The sequence below is a fragment of the Macaca fascicularis genome, chromosome 8, assembly GCF_037993035.2.
Source record: "Macaca fascicularis isolate 582-1 chromosome 8, T2T-MFA8v1.1".
Lineage (NCBI taxonomy): Eukaryota > Metazoa > Chordata > Mammalia > Primates > Cercopithecidae > Macaca > Macaca fascicularis.
Genome location: NC_088382.1, coordinates 105,911,565 through 105,935,531, shown reverse-complemented (window position 1 = coordinate 105,935,531; position 23,967 = coordinate 105,911,565). Strand labels below are relative to the sequence as shown.

At 38.9% G+C, this 23,967-nt stretch overlaps 1 protein-coding gene across 2 annotated transcripts; it reads left to right on the top strand.

Moving 5' to 3' along the window:
* Nucleotides 1-52: 52 nt before the first annotated feature.
* On the top strand, nt 53-23,460 carry MTERF3 (mitochondrial transcription termination factor 3). Of its 2 annotated transcripts, none has more exons than XM_005563749.5 (8): nt 53-171; nt 3,011-3,354; nt 4,599-4,751; nt 10,882-11,071; nt 15,964-16,111; nt 16,487-16,558; nt 18,319-18,480; nt 23,196-23,460. In XM_005563749.5, the coding sequence occupies exons 2-8, from the start codon at nt 3,021-3,023 to the stop codon at nt 23,388-23,390; spliced, it is 1,254 nt and encodes a 417-aa protein (XP_005563806.3). In that variant the 5' UTR covers nt 53-171; nt 3,011-3,020; the 3' UTR covers nt 23,391-23,460. The 2 variants fall into 2 exon arrangements, with proteins under 2 accessions (XP_005563806.3, XP_005563805.3); XM_005563748.5 differs by having other exon boundaries at nt 53-296.
* Nucleotides 23,461-23,967: the final 507 nt, after the last annotated feature.

The following is a 23,967-nucleotide window of genomic DNA, read 5'->3' as shown; positions in this document are numbered from 1 at the left end:
CGGCACATGGTCTCGCCCACTCCGGCCGCAGCCCACGTGGGCCGGGGAGCGCGGCTGCGCTGGGCCGGGCAGGCTGAGGAGCCGGCGTGCGGCACTGCTGGACTGGGCGTGCGGCCCTGCGAGTCGGTCGGTCCCGGGGTCACCCGCTACGGGGCGCAGGCCTCGCCACAGGTAAAGCAGGAGCTGCCTCAGCGCGAGGATCGCGGTCCTGGCAGGAGTTCAGGTTCCGGCGCACCCGAGTCCAGACCGCGCCCCAAGGCCTCAAGGGCCTTTAGGTTTTCGCGGCCCAGTCGAAGGTGATTGGTTTTGTTTTGTGTTTTTCCCTGGCTGGCGTGAAAACTCAACCATGTTGACTAATTAGCGCGGTGTGAGAAGCCTCAGGAGGGGGCTCTGCCTTCCTGCGGAAGTTTGGGGGAACTGAAATGGGCTAAAATGGCCTAGGAAGTATTGAGAGGCCCTTTATTAGGAAGCTACCCCCATACCTCCCTTTCTTTCCTGATTTCATTTATAGCCTTTCTTAGGTAGAAATCTTGAACCCTATTTCAGTGCCTTTTTCTAGCGAAGCACTAGGCACTCATTGAGAACCGTATATATGAATTGTTAATAGACTTCAGAGTTTCTTTTAAGGGTTTTCTGTAATTTTCCTGATGAAAGGAACTTGTTAGAAGACTTCCGGTTACCACCTCACAGGGCTTTTATACACATCTGCTTATCCCCTACCCGCTTTTGCGTACTGTGTAAGCCAGTGAGTTAACTGTACTTGCCATTGATTTATTTCCATTCCGCAAGCATTAGAGCAGTACAAGGCTCTGGGAGAGTGGAGAATAGTCCCTGGAAGGGTGGATCCAGGAATGAGACCCAGCCTTGCTCTCGTGAATGAACAATTAATCAATTGTTAAGATGTTTAGGCAGCAATGAAATAATGTGGAGAAGATAGTGCACTTGTAAATAAAAATGCAAGGATAAACATTAGTTGTATGCACAAAGATCTTTTAATGACGGGATGAAATTTGAAAGTGAATCTTCCTGATGTTTAAGGGGTATTGAGTGTGGAAAGGCTTCAGGATGAATTTGGGATTTCAGAAGTTTGAAGTAGGATGAAGTGCTTAGGCGTCAAAAAAATGTTAGAGCTGATAGGGGCCTTACGAATCATCGTATTGTACCCTTAGCCTTTTAAAAAAGCATTATTTGAAGAATGGTTATTGACCCCACACCCACCCCACATCATGGGCTAGACATTTTGTTAGACTGCTGCCAGAAACAGCCTTGTCAAGGTAGCACAACCGAGGTCTTCTGGCTTCCAATTTAGTGCCCTTATGACTACTGTGCAGAGAATGAATGTTGTAGGTTTGAGGGAAAACTTGGCACATTTGGAAGCCCATTTCCTACCAAAATCTGACAGAAACCACCTATCCCAGCAGGGTATTGTGAATACTTCTTTTCTAAAATCGTCGCAAAAATACTTATTTCTTTTCTAAAATCATCGCAAAATGGGCCGAGCGCAGTGGCTCACACCTGTAATCCTAGCACTTTGGGAAGCCGAGGTGGGTGGATCACGTGAGATCAGGAGTTCGAGGCCAGCCTGGCCAACATGGTGAAACCCCATCTCTATAAACATACAAAAAAGTAGCCAGGCGTAGTGGCGGGCACGGGTAATCCCAGCTACTCGGGAGGCTGAGGCAGCTGCCGAGAATCGAGAATCGCTTGAACCCGGGAGACAGAGGTTGCAGTGAGCCGAGATGGTGCCATTGCACTCCAGCCTGGGCGACAAGGGCGAAACTCCGTCTCAAAAATAAATAAATAAGTAATAATAATAAATAATTGCAGGATGAAAGGAGACTTTCACTTTCGTAAAATCTCTTTCAGCAAACTTCCCAAAACTACGCATCTCCAAAAGGAGATTAGACCCTCAAGTATTTGGTCTAATTTAAAGCATAAAACAAGCCGAATTCCACCATGTAGAAAAACAAAGTATAAAGTTGTAGGCCGCAATTAATTCAGCAGAATTCATTTGTATTTGGTTGTGTAATCAATAATAATGGCTAACATTTATTGAGCATTTCTTATATCCTGACTCTATCCTGTGTTTTATATGGATAATGTTATTTAATGTAAGATTATATGCATCAAATTTACCTTTCTTATTAGCTGGCTAAATATAAATCCCTTCATATTCCTGGAGTTTAACATAGCACTAGCCTTTCCTGATAAACATCTTTTTGAAAACTACTTTTTCAGTCAAAATATACAGGTATTAATTGCTGGTTGCTTATTTATTTCTGTTACTTGGTTTTGCTTGCTAGTTTTGACCTTTTCTTTTGGAAGGCTTTTTTCTTCTTTCCTACAGTGAAACAAAACTTGACAAAACTGGTTTTGTTCAATTCCCTTTGGAAGAACAGCTTTATCTGTGAAGTAATCAACAGTGTTCAGCCCTGAGAATGAAGCAAGAAACTGCTTTCACTGTTCTATATATCAATAATAATAATTTGATGATTCATTTAGGACACAGTAGATTTCTGTTTTTTCATTTTGGGACAAATTTATATACATAAAATATAAAATGCATTTGAATAATTCAGTGTTACTTTGATCAGCAATCTGCTGCAGAAACATCCTTCACACCAAATTTCAAGAACACTTAATTGCATCAGCTTATTCTCTTTAAATGATTAAATTAACAGATTAGTGAGGTCTGCTGTTATTTGAACATTTGCAGATTTTTGTTTTAAGCATTTTTCTTACACCAGTGATGTTGCATTGTTTTTAAATTGTAAAGTATATCTTTATTTTTCCACTCAGAAGTTCCTGTCTGTTGGTTTGTAACTGAGATTGCCTTGTTGTTGGATTTTCCTGTGCATAAGAAACATCTATTTTAGACTAACTATGTTTAAACACCTTTCATTTAGAAAAAAATAATTTACAGTTTATTTTTTTGTTGTTTGAATACTGTTTTAAACATTTAAGTAAATTAAGTTTCTCTTCTTTTGACGGTTATATCTTTCCTTTGTAGACTAAGAAAAATGGCTTTGTCAGCCCAACAGATACCCAGGTGGTTTAACTCAGCTAAGTTGAGGAGCCTCATTAATGCTGTACAACTCACAAAATGTTTTGCTAGACCAGGAAGAACATTGTTACATGGCTTTTCTGCTCAGCCTCAGATATCCTCTGACAATTGCTTTCTCCAGTGGGGATTTAAGACTTACAAGACTTCCTCCTTATGGAATAGTTCCCAGTCTACTAGCTCAAGTAGTCAAGAGAATAATTCTACCCAAAGCAGTCTGCTTCCTTCCATGAATGAACAGTCACAGAAGACACAAAAGATACCCAGCTTTGATTCTGAGCTGTTTCTAGAAGGTAATTCTGAACTTTCAGAAAAGTCTCCCTTTCTCTACTTTGGCCATTTGAACAAGCTACCTGTTTACATTCTGCTAGCCCATTTCAGGTAATATTTTGTATCAAGAAAGAAAAAGAATAATACCGGTTCTATTGATGAACTTCTATCATGCCTTTATTTTACTGGCTAAGAAAAAAAGTTCGTGGGCTAACGTGTAAGATTATTTTATAGCTACACATATAAAACATTTGCTTTCTAAATACTTTGTTGTTTAGATTCTTAAAACAAAATTATTCTAGTGGTAATTAGTTTTATTAGGGTATAATTATATCAAGTAAAATTCATCTTGTGGGATATATAGTTCTATGAATTTTGACATACGCATTTAGTGTCTAACAACTACTGCAATCAACAAATAAAACAGTTATATTACTCCAGAAAGTGCCCTCATGTCGCTTTTTAGTCAGTCCTCTCCTTCCTATGGGTCCTATTCTAGGAATATTTCACTGGTAATGAAATAATACAAGGTTAAGTAGAATATGAAGGAAATAGAGCTGGGGAGAGGGCAGGGAGGAGATGCTGGCTATAAATGATGAGAAAGGCTAGTTAATGATTAGAGGCAAAAAACAGAACAAGAAATCACAGACCTGATTCCTTACCTTAAGGTATTGTGTAGTTCTAAGTGTCTTCCATACTGCGTTTGATTTTAAAAAAACAGAAACAACTTCAGAATCAGCGCTGTACTAGAGAGAGTCACATCTCCTGTAGAGAGGACTACAGGTTGTAGAAACAATCATAGAAACCCTCTTAAAGATGTATTTGAGGGTAACTTGAAGGGGAGGGCATTGGGTCAAAACAAAGACTTTCAGGATATAATTACTTTAATCCATGCAATTCAGACTCTTGGCATATGTGTACTTTAGGCCAAGTTAACAGGCTATGGTAAACTCAATCTCTTTCAAAATGTGCTTGAAAGTTAGGTAATCTTTAGCATTCTCACCTACTGATTAAGTGAAGGAAAGGCATTGTGTGCTTTGAAATTTACCAACAAATTTCTAATCTTGGAGGAGCAGTAGTTAGTCTGTCTAAATAGTTGTAACCTTACCTCTTAAAAGGTGAAAAATTGGGGTCTTCTTGGATGTTTAATTCTAAAATCATCCCGAGATTTAACCATTGAAAGAAGCAAACAAGGGAAGAGCCGATCTTTGTAGAAATAGTTTTAAGTGTGCATATTAGAGCACTAATTTGTTTCTTTCTTTCAAAGAACTGGATGAATTGCCTCCATTGTCTCCAATGCAGCCAATTTCAGAGGAAGAGGCTATTCAGATTATTGCAGACCCTCCATTGCCACCAGCTTCATTCACACTTCGAGACTATGTGGATCATTCTGAGACTCTGCAGAAGTTAGTTCTTCTAGGTAAGTTTGACTAAACTACAAGTACTTTTTGTATGTACTCTTCATTACTTTTTTTACTTTTTTAAATTAACAATTTAATCTATACTAAGTAGTATACAAACATAAGCAAAAGTCAAATAGTATAAAAAGGCTTCTAGTGAGAAACTGTATTCCCTGCCTCATCCTTGCTGATCTTGCATCCTATTCCCCAGATGTATCTACTTAACTTGTATCATGGTTTCTGTTTGTGTTCAACCTCCTCATTTTAAAATAATTGTTTATAGTGCTGTTGTTTGATTCATCAGCTTTAGACATCACTTGATCTCTTGTATGTACACATCTACTTTTCCTGTATTCTTTTCAATTCTCCTAATATAAATTACAATTTTAGATCAATCAGTAGTTAAATTATGACTATAAATATTGCTATCTGCCCTAACAAGAAGTATGCTATCATTATTTACCTTCCTGTACAACTTTTCATTTTTCCGGCATTAATAGTTGCCTTGTTCTTCATTTGATGAATTGTTTTGTTTGTTTGTTTCTGGGGTTAAACTTTTCCATACCTTCCAATAGCCACTCAGGACAGTTTTTCCCAGGTAACCCTATCAGATGATGTATTCCATTTCTCCAGAGTGGATTGTTCCCTGCTTGTCCCACTACCCTGACCTCCTTCCTGAAGCCACCGTCCTCCTGATTTGGACGGTTTCTCTCTAGGCCTACTCTATAGCTGTCTTCGCTTGTTGACCATTAGGTTGCACTTGGATCTGGATGGCTGAAGGGAACCATGGGATCTCCCTCCAAACTTTAATTTAGTCATCTTATTTTTAGTCTGGCATTTTATTACAAACTTTTGCTTTCCTCATTTTCTCTGGGTTTGGTACTTCTCATACTTGATTTTCCCAGATAATGAATCTTCTTTCTCCTGGTGCATTGAGAGGAACTGGATTTGGGGGAGGTTAGATTTCTCCACACCGAATCCCCCAGTTTTTAGTCTGCACCTCATCTCTAATCTCTCAGATTTCTAGGGACTCCAATTTAGGAGACTTTGGAGTTTTTCGTGGTACTGATCACTTACCACTTGCCAGATTCTCATTTGCAAGCATTTCAGTGTCGTCTTTCTCCTCTCTGATAAGGCTGTTGCCATGCCTTCATCTGTTTTCAGATATGTGGGGATATAATCTCGTTTCCTCAAAGAAGGATCTTATTTTTTGTTTCTCATTCCTCATATTTTTGGGAGGTGATTTTTAACAGGAGAGGAAAAAGAAAAACCTTTGCTCTGTTAGAAACTTTGGGAGTCATCCTTGAATTTTTTTTTTTTTTTTTTCAGATGGAGTCTCACTGTGTCTCCCAGGCTGGAGTGCAGTGGCGCCATCTCAGCTCACTGCAACCTGCCTCCCAGGTTCAAGCGATTCTCCCACCTCAGCCTCCCTAGTAGCTGGGATTACAGGCATGTGCCACCATGCCTGGCTATTTTTTTATTTTTAGTAGAGACGAGGTTTCACCCTATTGGCCAGGCTGATCTTGAACTCTTGGCCCCAAGCAATCTGCCTGCCTGGGCCTCCCAAAGTGCTGAGATTATAGGCATGAGCCACTGCACTCAGCCTATCCTTGATTCTTATTGCTTTTGTCCCCTCCCTCTTTACATCTAATTTAACACCTTATCCTATGGATGCTACCCTCTTTATTTCTTTCAAATCCGTCCACTTCTGTCATCCTACAGTCACTACCTTGTTTAGGTCCTCATTTGTCACTGAGTGGCTGCAGGAGCCTCCTATCTTGATAGTCTTCTCCTCAGCAGTATTGGCTCTGATATCTTTACAGTGTTAGTGTTCTTTCTGAAATGCAGATCTAAGTCAGTGACCTACTTAAAATCCTTCAAAACCTTCCTATGGCATCAAAGCTTGCCCTGATTTGGCTTCTGCTTACCTGTTCAGCTCATGGCTTGCCACTTCCCTCCTTTGTTTAGCCAACTCCAACAACTGGAGAACATCACTGAAGTCCAAGTAACTTCTAAAGTGTCTTCTTGACCCTGCAGACAGAGTGACCCTCTTCAGGCTCTCATTTCACTTCCTGCTTACTTTGATCCTAGCACTCATGACACTCCATTATAATTGTATATTCATCACTCTGTGCCCAGTTACCCAAATGTTACCTGTATGTTTAGAATGGCCTTTGTTCTTGGCCGGGCGCGGTGGCTCACGCCTGTAATCCCAGCACTTTGGGAGGCCGAGGCGGGCGGATCACAAGGTCAGGAGATCGAGACCACGGTGAAACCCCGTCTCTACTAAAAATACAAAAAATTAGCTGGGCGCGGTTGTGGGCGCCTGTAGTCCCAGCTACTCGGGAGGCTGAGGCAGGAGAATGGCGTGAACCCGGGAGGCGGAGCTTGCAGTGAGCCGAGATCGCGCCACTGCACTCCAGCCTGGGCGACAGAGCGAGACTCCATCTCAAAAAAAAAAAAAAAAAAAAAAAAAGAATGGCCTTTGTTCTCAAGAAGCTTCAAGTCCTCAGAAACATCTAAATATTAATGCAAGGATGAAGGGCAAAGTGATAAGTCCCACATGAGAGATGCAAATAAAGTGTTCTGTGAATCAGCCTAAGTGTCCATCAGTGGATGAATGGTTAAAGAAAATGTGGTATATTTATACATTGGAGTACTAGTCAGCTTTGAAAAAGGAGATCCTGTTATTTGCAACAACATGGATGAACCTGGAGGATGCTATGCTAAGTGAAATAAGCACAGAATGACTAATGCTACATGATCTCACTTATATATGAAACCTAAAAAAGTTGAACTCTTAGGAGCAGAGGGAGCCAGGGAGTGGGGGTGGGGAGGAATGGGGAGTTGTTGGGCAAAGGGTACAAAGTTTCAATTAAACAGGTGGCATAAGTTCTGGAGATCTATTGTCCAGCATGATGATGGTAGTTAATAATAATGTATACTTGAAAATTCTTAAGAGAGTAGATTTTAAGTGTTCTCACCACAAAAAAAAAAATGATGAGTATGTGAGGTAATGAATATGTTAATTAGTTTGATTTAATCATTCCATTATGTATTCAGATGTCAAAACATGTTGTACTCCATAAACATATAATTTTAAAAATGTACATTCAGAGGTAGGAAAAGGATGACGTCTGCTGTGAGGACGTCACCTTTCCTCTCGAAACAGCTTTCCCTGTCTTATGGCAGGTGCTATGGGTAATACAAGATAAACTAAGACACAGTCCCTGTCTTATCTTTTTTTTTTTGACACAGGGTCTTGCTCTGTCTCCCAGGCTGGAGTGCAGTGACACGGTCTTGGCTCATTGCAGCCTTGACCTCCTGGGCTCAAGTGATCCTCCCACTCAGCCCCCCAAGTAGCTGGGACTTTAGGCACGTGCCATCCCGGCTAATTTTTTTTTCTTTTGTAGAAGGGGGTGTCACTATGTTGCCCAGGCTGGTCTCAAACTCTTGGGCTCAAGCTCTCCTCCCACCTCGGCTTTCCAAAGTGCTGGGATAACAGGCATGAGCCACCATGCCTGGCCCAGTCCTTACCTTTAAATAATTTACAGTATACATACAGGTTTGGAATATGTTTCAGCCATTCCTTTACCTGTATGCTGATACTTCAACAGCATGTGTTAGAAATAACTTAAATAATAGTAACTTAAGGGAGACTTATTTGCTTGGTCAGACAGTATTTTTGAGTACTCAAGTCCTAGTTGCTTCTCTGTTTGCTTCTGAGACCCATTTCCTGCCTGATCTGTGTCCCAGGAGGCCAAACCCCTATGCACCAGGGTTCCTATGCCAGCTGGCTTCTTGGCAGCTTCAGCCAGCGGGAGGCACCTATAGGACAGAAGGTAGAAGAGCCAGGTGGGGATATTTTTCCCATGTTCCTTCCCTTCTTTGGGTCCTGTACCTGCCTCACTCCATGACAACAGCTCTCTTGAGCAGCCCTTCCTTAATAGCCTGTAGTCCCTCTGTGCCTTGGTAACATTTTGCCTCCTTGTCTCTTTAATGTTGGGAAGGTTCTTGTTTGTTCTCTTAAGGCTGCTCACACCGCTGTATAGAGTCCCTTCATTAAAGTCCTTGTCATTTGTGCTTTCTAGGGCACGTTGTATAGCCTGCTAGACCCTGATTGATGTACTAAATACGTGTAACCATAACTGAATACAATGGTAATATTCGTAATTACTGAACTGATGAGGTAAAGCCCAACTAGACTGGTCACCTAGAGGTTAGAATCGTTTACTATTCTTTTTTTATAACCCCAGTGCCTAACAGAAGTGCCTGGTCCGTAGTGGGCATTCAGGGACTATTTTTTCAAGTTAATGAAATGAAGTGAGCCCAAGTTATTTGCATTGAGAGCAGTGTGCATTCCTGATGAGATTCTGCTCTCCTACTGCTGCTAAAAAAGCAGCTTTTCAGGATTTCTGTTCGAGCACAGTCAGGGTGTGACAGCTCATGCTGAGCAAGGCACTTCAGTTCATGTCAGCTGTAATATTGAGTTAAATGTGAAGTCTGAACCCTTTATGTTATTTTTAAAGCATCTGTTCTCCCGTTTATCACAGATTTTTGGAACCGGTTTTCATCTTATTTATTTGTCCATCTAATAATTGGATTTATTTTTCTACTAATATTTAAATTACAAAAGAATTACATCTGGTTGTCAAAAGTGCAGATATTATAAGAGAAGGACCTCTTACCCTCTCTTCATCCCCAGTTCCACTTCTCAAAAGTAACCACTATTACCAATTCGTGGAAAAGCTTTCCAGACCTTTTTCTACACATAGGTTTTATACTTTTCTGTAAACTTAATTTTTTTTAAATTTTATGTTTTTCTAGTAGAGTTAGTATATATTTAGATTCTTTATCTAGAATTAATTTCATATAAGATATAAAGAGAATGTTTTTTTTCAAAAGTATAGCTAGTGGTCCCATATATTTTAACAAATAGTCTATCTATTTGATCTGAAATGCATATTGTTGTATAATAACATTTTCTAGTTTATTCTGGATCTTCATTCTGTGAGTGGGTGTATTAGGCTGTTTTCACACTGCTGATAAACCTGAGACTGGGCAATTTACAAAAGGAAGAGGTTTAATGGACTTACAGTTCCATGTGGCTGGGGAGGCCTCACAATTATGGCGGAAGGTGAAAGGCACGTCTCATGTGGCAGCAGCCAAGAGAAGGGAGCTTGTGCCGGGAAACCCCCCTGTTTAAAACCATCAGGTCTTGTGAGACTTACTCAGTATCACACAACAGCACAGCAAAGACCTCTCCCCATGATTCAGTTACCTCCCACCAGGTCCCTCCCACACCACATGGGAATTCAAGATGAGATTTGGGTGGGGACACAGCCTAACCATATCATTGTGTCTATGTGTATTTAATCCATTTCACTGTTCATGGGCATCTTTTATCAATACCTGTTTAATATCAAGAAATTTGGATTTATAATCATATTTGGTTCTAATATTTGGAGTTATAATGAATATGATGATTTTTTTTTTTTAATTGTGGATGCCATTAAGAAGTTTTAAATGTGGAGGTTTAAGGTTGTATATTTTCTGCTTTGTTGTATACTTGAAGGGCTATGTGTTCACTTGTTCTCAAACATTTCTTGAGTTTCTTCAAGGGACTTGTCTCTGTGCTAAAGACCTAGAGATTACAATGATGAGTAAGGCACAGGGTCATTTTTATTCCCCCTATGATGGGAATCATAAACATATTTTTAAAATAATGCTTATAACTAAGGAAATAATAAAATCTTCAGAGACAGTAACATTTTATTCATATTGTTTGTTACCCTGCAGAATTACCAGTTACTACGGGGTTCGTTAGGGACTGACAAACATTCTGAAACAATATTCAAGAAACCTTAGACAAAGATGATGACCCTACTCCAGTATGACTTAGTGAATTTGTTTTGGGGGGAAATGTAGCACTAAATGCTCTATTTTCCTCTGTACTTGATTTTTAAAATAAATACTATGTTGTTTCTGCAACCAACTTAGTTTAAAAATATTTAGAAGTTTCTATTGATCTATCTCAGTGTTCCTTTGGATAGGTATTGATCTCCATCAGTAATTTCTTGTGCTTATGTATATGAGTTTAACAGGTAAACTAAGAAGTCATCTTCAAACAGTATTTATAATTTATTATAGGAGTGGATTTGTCCAAGATAGAAAAACATACAGAAGCAGCAAACCTCCTTCTGAGACTGGATTTTGAAAAAGACATTAAGCAGATGCTCCTGTTTCTTAAAGACGTGGGTATAGAGGATAACCAACTGGGAGCATTCCTGACAAAAAATCATGCAATTTTCTCTGAAGACCTTGAAAATCTGAAGATCAGGTAGGACTTTTAAAAGGATTATCGGCCAGGTGCAGTGGCTCAAGCCTGTAATCTCAGCACTTTGGGAGGCCGAGATGGGCAGATCACGAGGTCAGGAGATCGAGACCATCCTGGCTAACACGGTGAAACCCCGTCTGTAGTAAAACATACAAAAAACTAGCTGGGTGAGGTGGCGGGCGCCTGTAGTCCCAGCTGCTTGGGAGGCTGAGGCAGGAGAATGGCGTAAACCCAGGAGGTGGAGCTTGTGAGCCGAGATCGCGCCACTGCACTCCAGCCTAGGCCACAAAGTGAGACTCGGTCTCAAAAAAAAAAAAAAAAAAAAAAAAAAGATTATCATATAACCCAAGAAATGATTATGAAGGAAATATATGTGGAAGTTATTCTGTAAGTCTCTGCTGCACAAGAGTCTACGAAGATAATGAACATGAAAGTTATTTTTTTGTTATAGACCTTTTTTGATCTAAATTAAGTATTTACAACAGTTCTTTTATTCAACTACCTATTATTATTATTATTATTATTATTATTTGAGATGGAGTCTCGCCCTGTTGCCCAGGCTGGAGTTCAGTGGCAAAATTTTGGCTCACTGTAACCTCCGCCTCCCGGGTTCAAGTGATTCTCCTGCCTCAGCCTCCCAAGTATCTGGGTGATTATGGATAGCCACCAGGCCTGGCTAATTTTTGTATTTTTAGTAGAGATGGGGTTTCACCATGTTGGCCAGGCTGGTCTTGAACTCCTGACCTCAAGTGATCTGCCCATCTTGGCCTCCAAAATGCTGGAATTTTACAGGCATGAGCCACCCTGCCCAGCCCCATTATTATTTTTATGTTTTCAACTTATTACTGAGTCAGTAATTAACTCTTTCTCTTTAGAAACTGGAATAAGTTTTTTTCTTAAAAAAATAAAATCATCAACAAAAACTAACTTATCTGAGAGTACGCTTAAAGATAAGATCTTTTGTAGTTTTTTTGTCTGGCCAATTTTTGTTGTTAGATGTTTGATATTGTCGTGGCAAATTACTATGTAATTTGCTTAATCATTTCCATAAGTTGGCTATTTTGGTTGTTCCTTGTTTTCTTCTTTAAAGAGCACTTTTATAAACATCTCTGTACTTCATTCAACATTCAAAGAAATACTGAATTTGTGAAAATAAATACAGTGAGATATTGATCCATGAGGTAAGAATCTTGCTAGGCATTGGGAATACCACAGAGAACAAAACCCCTGTCCCTAAGTTAACATTTTGAATTCATCATCACCCCCACCTGTCACCCAAGCCAGTCTGTATTCCCAGATTCACTGAATACCCTTTTGCCCAACTCAGAAATATTGGTATTAATTTGCTTTCTCTTCTTTTATCATCTACATCTAATAAATCATGAAAGCCCATCAGTTCTTCCTTTCTTATAGCTCAAATCAGTCATGGCATTTCTCTGAATCTTTGCTTTGACTGTTTTGCCTCAGTTCCCCATCATACCACACCAAGACTACTGCAACAGTCTCCTAATTGGTCTGCCTCTAGTCTTGACCCTCCAGACTGTTCTCCACACTGATGTTGATTCTCACTACATTTCAGAGGGCTTTGCAGTTCCTTAAACCATCATAGTCTAATGTCTTTTCTCGGAATTAGGAAAAAAAACACGAAACAAAAACCGCATTTATTAAATTGAACATTTGAGCCCTTCTATATGCGAGACACTGGCCTAAACTTTAGACATCAGAGACAGTCTTTCCCTTCATGAGAGTGATATTCTGGTGTAATATAGATAAGCTATCACAATACAGAGGGGAGAGAGAATGATTCTAAGAAACTAATCTGACATATCCAGCTGTAGTCTTCCTGGCTGTCAGGAACACTAATTCCCTCTGCAGTCAAAAACCAGCCTTTTTGCTCAAGATTTATTCCAAGAAAGCATGAATACCAGGAGGGTAGGGATCATTTCCCAGTCTGCACTGTTATTGTTAATAGCCCCTTTGTACATGGGAGTCGCAGAGAAGTTAAATAATTTGCCCAAGATTACACACCGTTAGTATAAGTAGCAGAGTAAGTGGTTTCAACTCCAGTTAATCAAACTCCAGGGTTCTGACTACTACATACTGTCTCTGCATTTAATTCTTTGAAGGAAACTTAAGCTTAGTAGCTTAAGTTACTTGCTTAAGCCATACATGCTTCTAACAACTGAGGAATATTCTCACATAGGTAGCATAGTCCATTGATTCCTAATCATAGTCCATTGATTCCTAAGTTTTTTTCTTAAAAAAATAAAATCTGGCTAAACCTGGCTGGCTATCAAATTAAGCTGTAGAACGTTTATAAAAATTACTTAGAATTTTGTAATATGTCATGCAACCACATATATTCAAAAGAGTATACAGTAAAAAAAATACTGAATAGGCACAGGTGTGAGAACCTTTATTTAAATGAACTTTGTTACTGGTTCTGATGTATGCAGCAGTCTTATTTCTATAACAGTTGATTTCATGTACTTATTTTTTCAATAAAAAATTGTGTTTAAAAGATCCTTGTAGAATTTTCAAATGAATAATTGGCATTTTAATTATTTAAATACTCTTTTTTTTTTGGTTGGGTGGGCATTATATCTTAATTTTTTGTTGGAAAAATCATTACAATGTAGACAATAGTTTTGATAATTTTTTAATCAAATGCCAAACCTTGCTGCCAAAAAAACAACAAGTAATACCTCCTTTTCTCCTACTTTGTCCCTTGGCCTTCCAGGACCCACCTATGGATACAGCTGCTGTTATCAGGATTTTTTGTTCAACCTTCTAGGAATGTTCTATAAAGCATATATCTGTGTATACACACATGAATACAAATTCATAACAATTGGTAGCATTTATACATACTATTCTGTATCCCACTATCTTAACTATATCTCGGAGATTATTTTTTCTTGGTGCTGCCTATTCTTTTTAACTCTAGTACAGTCCATGGTGCGGATCTCCTTAGTACCTGTTGATAAGCATGGAGTATGTTTCCAGTCCACTGTTAGGACAAGGCTGCAGTGACTGACTTTGTATACTTCTGAAAAATCACACATATTGGTGTATCTCTGTAGGACATATTTCTAAAAGTGGAAATGCTAGGTCAAAGGGTATGTTCATCTGTAACTTCAGTAGATATTGCCAAATTATCCTTCAAAGGGGTTGTTTTCCAGTTTATACTCTCCCCAACAGTGTACAGAAGTGCCAGCTTCCCTGTTATCCTCACAAATACAGTGCTATCACACTTTGCTTTCAGTTCATTGTATAGATAAAAAGAATACTTTATTTGTTGGTTTGGAGCATCAAATGTTGAAACATGGAATGTTGTTTGGAGCATCTTTTCATATGTTGAATTTCTGTCTACATTTCCTTTTCTGTAATGTATCCTTTGCTATTTTTTAACCAGGCTTTTTTCCTTTTTGGTAAACGTTCTTTTATATATTAAGAAAATTAGTTCTGTATCTGAGACATGTTGCAGATATTTTTCCTAGATTGTCACTTGTCTTTTGACTTCATTTATAGTGGGGTGTTTTTGTTGTGTTTTGTTTTATTTTGCCATGCACTTAAAATTTTTATATACTTAAATTTATAAATATTTTAACTATTTTTAAAGGAGTAATAGTCATGTGATTATAAAGTAATATAAGTTTTGGTATATAGTATGAAAATACCATAGTCTTTAGATGTAGGCATGCCTGAGTTCACATCTTAGTTTTGTCAGTAATTAGGTGATGATCTCAGACAAGTTATTTAACTTCCCTGAATCCATGTTTCCTCAAGTGTAATGAGGAAAATTTACCTGGCTCACAAGTTTTTTTGTTTTTCTGGTTAGAATTAAACAAAATAATATCCTGATATATTTTAGACATTTAGTAAAACTATCTTTTACTATGTTCTTAGATTTTTTTAAAAAAATATTATTTTATAGTCAAGCTTTCTATATTTTACTAACTTACATAGTTTAATTTTCAAAAACTTAGCAGGAAAATATCTAAGTTAACAAAATACATATTGAAAGACCGTAGTAAAAAATTATTTATGAAAATACATATTCAGGCCAGGCATGGTCACTCAAGTGTAATCCCAGCACTTTGGGAAGCCGAGGTGGGTGGATCACTTGAAGTTAGGAGTTCGAGACTAGCCTGGTCAAGATGGTGAAACCCCGTCTCTACTAAAAATACAAAAATTAGCTGGGTCTACTGGTGCATGCCTGTAATCCCAGCTACTTGGGAGGCTGAAGCAAGAGAGTCACTTGAACCTGGGAGGCGGAGGTTGCATTGAGCCAAGATCATGCCACTGCACTCCAGCCTGGGCAACAGAGCGAGACTCTTCCTGAAAGGAAAAGAATAGAAGAGGGGAAGGGAGGGGCTCAGTAAATATACTAACCTAAAAAATGCTTCTCTCAGTTGTAACCATTATTTCCTTAATTTTCTTAATTTGTGTTATTTTCTTAATTTGTGTTTTTCTGTTCTTATCCCCCCAAAAAAATAACAATAAAACTTAAGCAGAAGCTATTTCATTCTTTCTTACCAAGTAATAAACCAGATTAATTGAAAAGAGAATCTAAAGGTTGGTGCAAAAGTAATCATGTTTTTGCTATTGAAAGTAATGGCAAAAACCACAACTAATACCTATTAGTGGATTTCAGAATTATTTTCTGTTTTTAAGTGTAAATGGAAACCATCTAGAGTTGGGTGAATGCTTGTTTTAAACATGTTTTTGCCATTTTTGCCATTGTTACAGAATGCTTTTATTTAGTTAGTAATTTAGGATGTGGGAGCCTTTTTAAAAATAGCTGTTATTTTGGAAAGCAGCATGAGACTGTGTCTCAAAAAAAAAAAGAATGTAAATGTTTATCACATGCGTATGTATTTATGTTTCTCTAGGGTGGCTTATCTGCTTTCAAAAAATTTCAGTAAAGCAGATGTTGCACAGATGGTCAGAAAAGCACCATTTTTGCTGAACTTTTCAGTGGAAAGACTGGATAACAGATTGGGATTTTTTCAGAAAGAACTTGAACTTAGTGTGAAAAAGGTAAAGAAAAGGAGAGAATTTGTTTATTTCTATGTCTGGTACATTTTAGTAGCTGATAAATCTCATGTTCCTAACAGATGCCCAGCCCATGTGAATCATATACATTTCTGGTATTTTTTGTACAAAAATGAATTATCCTGCTAGTTTAAACATAGAGCTACATCATTTTATAATACTTAATCAAACTGGTTCCTTCACTTTTTGTTTTCTTTTTTTCCAAACAGTACTAACATTTTATATTCCTGGGGTTCCTATCATTTTTCTGACTGGGTCATATTTTAAGTTTTAACTTTGTGTCTTATTAGTGCCTTAATTCTCCAAACTAGTTAAAGATGCACATATAGTAATACTAGATTGTTTTGTTTGCAACCACAGACTAGAGATCTGGTAGTTCGTCTCCCAAGGCTGCTAACTGGAAGTCTGGAACCCGTGAAAGAAAATATGAAGGTAGGACAACTTTAGGCTTTTGAGAAATCAGTTTCTTTAGGTGTTAAAATCCTCTGAAGAGAATAGATTTTGCTGTCATCTAAAAGAAAACTAGACTTTAAAATAAGTTATTTCTAAAAAGAGAAATAGGAAATTATCTTTAACAAATGTCTAGCAAGCAGTTTGTTTCAGTTAATATTTTCATGTTGACCAGGTATTAACATGAGTAAATCACCTTGCAGACATTGATACCCACAATCCTAAAGCAATAGATAGGGATATAAGTGGTACCCTGAAACTGTTTCTGTTGCCCATTGTGGGAGTCTGATGTCTTTGTTACCTGGGCAGTGTTACCAGTCTACGAAACTACTCCTGTTGGCCAGCATGACAGTCTGTGTATGTCTCAGGGAGTTTTGGAGGCTGGATCCAAAAGACTTCTGTGAAAAGAGTAACAGATAACACATTGCTCTCCTTTGCACCTGTCCCAATTGCCAACTCTCATTCTATCACAGAATGTACCAGACACTCTTTACTGTCCTTCCTGCAAGAGAATAACATGAAGCCAAGAGCAGTTGACTAGTTAGTATATAAAGCTGTAGTAGTATTTGAAATATTATGTAAGGGCTGTTTTCTGAGGTGAACAGTTCAGTCATTAAATAAATCTTTATTGAGCTCCTGCCCAAGCGCCATGCTGGGGAGACAGCTCCTCCTCCCAAGGAGCTTACAGTCTAGTGGTGGATCAAATCCAGAGTGATGGGGGCAGTTACTTGGTGGGCGCACACAGGACACTATGGAAGCAAGTAGAGGACCTGGCCCATGTTTGGTTGTTTAGTTCCTTATCTCTGCTTGGAATGTTGACATGTCATTTTTCAGACAACATATATGTCGGTGTGCTTGGGAGCAAAAGCTCAAAAAGCATTTTGATGATCCTGCTGCTGAAGGATCTGTTTGGTGTTGCCTCTGACCTGCAGCCCTCCCATGTCACTCATTCTCTCTCATAATTATGGTTGCCCCTTTGGTGATCTTCATGACGATCACTGTGTAGCTCTTTCTCAGCAGAGGGGTGTGAAATTCCGGTGACCCCAGGAGCCGGAAGCTGTAATTCCCTGAAGGCACTGGCATAGCTGTCTCCAAATTTTAAAATGTTATTTTAAGTTTAGAAGAATCATGGCCAGGCACGGTGGCTCAGGCCCGTAACCCTAGCGTGGGAGGCCGAGGTGGGCAGATCACTTGAAGTCAAGAGTTTGAGACTAGCCTATCTAACATGGTGAAACCTCATCTCTACTAAAAATACAAAAATTAGCCAGGCGTGGTGATGGGCACCTGTAATCCTAGCTACTTAGAAGTCTGAGGCAGGAGAATCACTTGAATCCAAGAAATGGAGGTTGCAGTAAGCTGAGATTGTGTTACTGCACTCCAGCCTGGATGACAGAGCGAGACGCAGTCTCAAAAAAAGAATCTTGTCCAGATGCGGTGGCTCATGCCTGTAAGCACTTCGGGAGGCCAAGGCGGGTAGATCACTTGAGGTCAGGAGTTCACGATCAGCCTGGCCAACCTGGTGAAACCCTGGCTCTACTAAAAATACAAGAACTAGTCAGGTGTGGTGGCATTCCTCTGTAGTTCCAGTTACTTGGGAGACTGAGGCAGGAGATTGTGCCACTGCACTGAAGCCTGGGCAACAGAACGAGCTCTATCTCAAAAACAAAAAGAATCAGCGCAGCCTTGCCATGGTACCAAAATAACTATTTCTACTTATTCATAGCAAATTTACTTTCGTTTAGGTTTACCGTCTTGAACTTGGTTTTAAACATAACGAAATTCAACATATGATCACCAGAATCCCGAAGATGTTAACTGCAAATAAAAGGAAACTTACCGAGACATTTGATTTTGTGCACAATGTGATGAGCATTCCCCACCACATCATTGTCAAGTTCCCACAGGTAATGCCACTCACAGCTCTCTCTGTAAGCGCTGCCATTGCGCTTCATTCAGAGCTGCTGTCCAGCTGCATGGTTCTGTACACTGGGAAGAGTTTACAACTTTCAGGGCACAAATGTACATTTCCTGAGGAGAAATCAGTGATTAGTCTGTTTCCCTGGAGTTTCTACCTAGTCCTAGTTCTGTTTGTTGGAATCAGGCAGAACAAATCGAATGTAGTCTCTCTCATGTTTTTCTCCACTTAACTTTGAAATAGATCACTTCCCTTAAAGGTCTTTTCACTGCTACATGTACTTTTTAGTCACAGTTTATTTAAATCCATGAATCAATGAGCCATATTGTAATGATCCCCATCCCAATATAAAAGTGTTCCAGTTTGCCATAATGTCCAAGCCGTAATTATATTTTCTAAGCTAATCAAACTCTTGTATTCTTTACCTAGTGAGTGATATTATCTGCTGTTCGCAAGAATATTGATCTTGAATATTACTCTTTAAAAGCAGAAACTTTGTCTGATTTATACACTGCCAAATCCCCAGTGCGTAGAACTACACCTGGCACTAAGGGAGGCGCACAATTAATATTTGATGAACAAATGAATGATTGGATTTTATCAAAGTAATCCTTTTTTCCTATTTCCTATGCAAATAGCCACTCAGTATTTATTGGATAAATGACAAACTGAATTTTTATTTAAGTGATCCTTCTACTCCATTTGCTAGAACACGTGTGTTCCTGTTTTTGAAAAAAGATGGGTAAAACAAATATTACCTTAATACAGCTCTCTAATTACCTAATACTGCATTAGGTCCAGTTCCTTCACATACAGCTATATTTATTTGCCTATTATACTTCACGAGGAATGGGTCTCTAATATAGGATTTTCCTATTTTACCAAACATAAATATACTCATTATAGAAGTGTTAGAAGCCTACAATTTTGTGAATTTGACTCATGGAGTAATTGTAAAATAATCTTCAACAAAAAAGCAATGAGAGTTTGTTTTTCCCTGGGTTGGTGGGTAATTCAGGGACCATAAATGATGGTAAGAATATATGATATTGTCCCCTCCTAACCTTCGTGGTCTGTCATTTTTCCAGTATATCACTGAGCATCCATCAGTGCTAGACACTGGGCACTGAGGATACAAAAGTCAAGCAGACATGGTCTCTGTTCTTGTGGAACTTATAATCGAGTGTGGAAGACAGGTTTTAAAATAGAATTGCTTTGGTCGGGCGCTGTGGCTCACGCCTGTAAACCCAGCACTTTGGGAGGCCAAGTTGGGCAGATCACGAGGTCAGGAGTTTGAGACCATCCTGCCTAACACGTGAAACCCCGTCTCTACTAAAAATACAAAAAAAAAAAAAAAAAAATTAGCCAGGCGTAGTGGCGGGCGCCTGTAGTCCTAGCTACTGAGGAAGCTGAGGCAGGAGAATGGCATGAACCCGAGAGGCAGAGCTTGCAGTGAGCCGAGATCATGCCACTGCACTCCAGCCTGGGCGACAGAGCAAAACTCCATCTCAAAAAATAAATTAATTAATTAAATAAAATAAAATTGCTTTATATGATGGTAAAGAGTCCTAATCCGAGCTCCTACAGTGTGATTTAGAAGTGGTAGGAGAATTATAGAAGTAATAACAGCAATTGAGTACTTACTGTGTGCCAGCTCTATCTTTATTGCTTTATTTGTATTAACACAGTTAATTCTCACAACAACCATGTGAGGTAGATGTTATTATTACCCCTATTTTACACATAAAGAACTTAAGCTTAAAGAGATTTAAGTAACCTGTCCAAGGTTACCCAAGTAACAAGGTTGGGGCACAACCACGATTAGAACTCCAGCAGTCCAGTTTAAAAACTGGACTTTTACAAGCCTTTTACTATGATCCGCTAGAAGTGACATTTGAATTGTCTGTAGAAGAGTGAGTGGTGTTTGAAAGATGGAGAGGAGCTTTCCAAATAGAAGAAATTATAAGCTGACCAGATGTATCAAAATCACTTAAAAACACAGATTTTTAGGCACCCCAAACCCTTGCTTCTGAGAAGCTCTATTGTAGAATTGTGGCTTCCAAATTGGGATTCTCAGATTCCTAGAGTCTGGGTGGAATTATTGGGGGAAAAAGAACAGAAAAATAAAAAGCTTATTAATGAAAAAATACATTAACAGACAGTAAGGCTGTGGACGGGCTGATATAGACTTTAAATTTTTGGCTGGTGTTTAAATCTCAGTGGCGTGGAACTAATTTTCTCATGCAGATAATATTCCTGGTTGGCAGATCTGACTTAGGATTAATTAAAAATGGGGAAAGAAGTAATTTAGTCATTTCAAAGAAGAGATCGTGGAAGGTAGAGGATAACAAAAGCAGTTTTAGGGTAATGAATGTGAAGAAATCACTAGGCTAAGGAAAGAGGTTATATTCAATATCCCCCAAAACCTTGGCTCTCCCCTTCCTCTGTGATTTTCTGTGAAGGCAAAGCTGAAGTCCACCTTAGGATAAGAGGGAACCAATAATTCTCAGGCTAGGGGCACTTTTTTTTTTTTAACTCCGAAGAATTTAATATGTCATTAATGGGATGAAATTTTTGTGCCAATGGCAAAGTAGCCCCTGGTGGCCAACAACCCTCCTCCTGCACCACCACACTCATAAAAAAAGAAGGGAGAAACACTTCAATCTGAGCAGTAACTTTTGGACTTGAAAGAGTACACAACTCTCTAATGATGGAGTAACTTTGGACCACTGGAGAAGTAAACATAATATCTACTCATAAGCTAAATAAATGCTTTGAAGTGTTATTATATTTAGGAAATTAATAATAGTTTGGGAGCACCAGAACCGTTTGTGGTTTTGTCTGTATGCTGGATGATAGTTGTTTTTTGGTTTTTGGTTTTTGGTTTTTTGGGTTTTTTGAGACCGAGTCTGGCTCTGTTGCCAGGCTGGAGTGCAGTGGCATGATCTCAGCTCACTGCCACCTCTGCCTCCCGGGTTCAAGCGATTCTCCTGCCTCAGCCTCCCGAGTAGATGGGACTACAGGCGCCCGCCACCATGCCCAGCTAATTTTTGGATTTTTAGTAGAGATGAGGTTTCACCATGTTGGCCAGGATGGTCTCAAACTCTTGACCTCGTGATCCGCCCACCTTGGCCTCCAAAGTGCTGGGATTACAGGTGTGAGCCACCGTGCCCGGCTGGGTGATAGTTTTTTAAGCCAAGAATCACTGCATTGGAGTCATACTTTAAAAAAAAATATGTGTGTGTGTGTGTATGTGTATATATATATATACACACACACACATATATATATATGTGTGTATATATATATATAAAACATCTTACATCTTCATTATCCATAATATTGTGATCATGGGAATTTAATGATCAGAACAAGGGCAGAATAGCAGAGACTGAAAAGAGAGATGTTCTGTTCCAAAAGCAAGCCAATCCCATGTTGAGGTAGCACCCTGTACTTTTTTTAGTCACTCTTCTCATAGTACTTTGGTTTTCAACAATTGTTTTTCATAGTGTCCTTTCCAACTGATCTGTTACTGTTTTCACTTGAATGTAGGGAAAGAGGCCTAGGGGTTGTGTATCATGTCCTGTGTTCACATTGTGTCTGTAAGAGCCAAGAGGAGAGCTTGAGGCAGGCATAATATTGAAAGGGCTTCCTCTGAGCCTCGCTAGGGGGCCTCACAGATCTCTCAGGCTTCAGGGCTGTAGCTCAAGTCTGGCCAGATCTCCCATTTCTCTCTTCTTTCTGCAGTCGGCTGTAGAGCCTTGCCTGCTTCTGACTCCTTTCTAAAGTTGCTTCTCACTGTAGTTTTTAGGAGTTTTAGTTTGAGGCAGGTAAGACATATTTTCCCAGTTGCTCTCGCAGAGGTCAGATTCATTTCATTTTGATTCTAGTTAAGGGGAGGTGTGGGAATTTAAAAAAAGAGAGAGAGAGGTGTTACAGATTATGAAATCTTATCCTTTTTTTTACAATAACATCCTGATGTCTAACATTGGTTCTCAAACTTGGTAAATATCAGAATCATCTAGAGGGCTTGTTAAGACAGATTTCTGAGTCCTGCTCTCAGAGTTGCTGATTAAGTAGTTTTGGGGTGAGGCTTGAAGATTTGCCCTTTTTTTTTTTTTTTTTTTTTTTGAGACGGAGTCTTACTCTGTTGCCCAGGCTGGAGGTGGTGGCAGGATCTCGGCTCACTGCAACCTCTGTCTCCTGGGTTCAACCAATTCTCCTGCCTCAACCTCCCGAGTAGCTGGGATTATAGGCATGTGCCACCACGCCCAGCTAATTTTTGTATTTTTAGTAGAGATAGGGTTTTGCCATGTTGGCCAGGCTTGTCTTGAACTCCTGACCTCAGATGATCTGCCTGCCTCAGCCTCCCAAAGTGCTAGGACTACAGGCGTGAGCCACCGCGCCAGGCCGAAGATTTGCTTTTTTAACACATTCTCCTGTGTCTCTGGAGCACTCAATCTTCTTTGCCCACATTATAGCCCTTAATTATTTTATTATTGTTTTGTATGTTGATTTTGAATCCCTTTTTCTAGTTTTTTAACAGAAAATATAGGATTTAAATCCTCTGGCATTTATCCTACTTACTGAACACGTGGTTAGTACTTTGTATTGGTTAACCTATTAAAATTTTTGCCAAGTAAACTTTTTAATGTTTCATCCTCCAATGTGCAATGTTTTTTAAAAACTTTTTTTCTTTTCTAGGTATTTAATACAAGGCTGTTTAAAATCAAAGAAAGACACTTGTTTCTTACCTATTTAGGAAGAGCCCAGTATGATCCAGCAAAACCTAACTACATCTCTTTGGACAAACTCGTATCTATTCCTGATGAAATATTTTGTGAAGAGATTGCCAAAGCATCAGTACAAGACTTTGATAAATTCTTAAAAACGCTTTAGATTTTTATGTATGTGAAAATGCAATATTGTAAAGTGAATATATGTATGAATAAATGAATATATTTTTAAATGCCTCGGGTCTCAACTGATATTGGAAACCATTTGATACTGTAAATTTGGGTACATATACTGTGGTAGATTTTTCATCAAGTTCCTAGTGACTCAATTCTTGTTTACCTTTTCCTTCTTAGAAAATACAGCAAGTTCAGAGAAAGGGAGAGAGTTGGTTTACTTTAAGTTGGTGCTTTGTCATTCTAGTGAAGATGAAAACGGAGGATTTTTAAAGTGGTTTCATTATAAAATGGCTTTATTTCATTTGAACTGTTACAAGTTTCCAGAGCACATACTACATTAGTCATCTAATATCTACAGCTCAGATAATGCCACAAAGCACACTTCATTTTGGATTATCTACATTGTTAACTTCTTGAACACAGATATTCACAGTTGGCTAAGAATCAGGAAAAGGAAAGTGGAGTTTAAAGATTAGGGGCAATGAGATATAGTGAAAGGCTTAACTAGCCTTTGACTTATTACCAGTAAACAAAGATTTGTTTTCTGTTTATGATGTGTTATC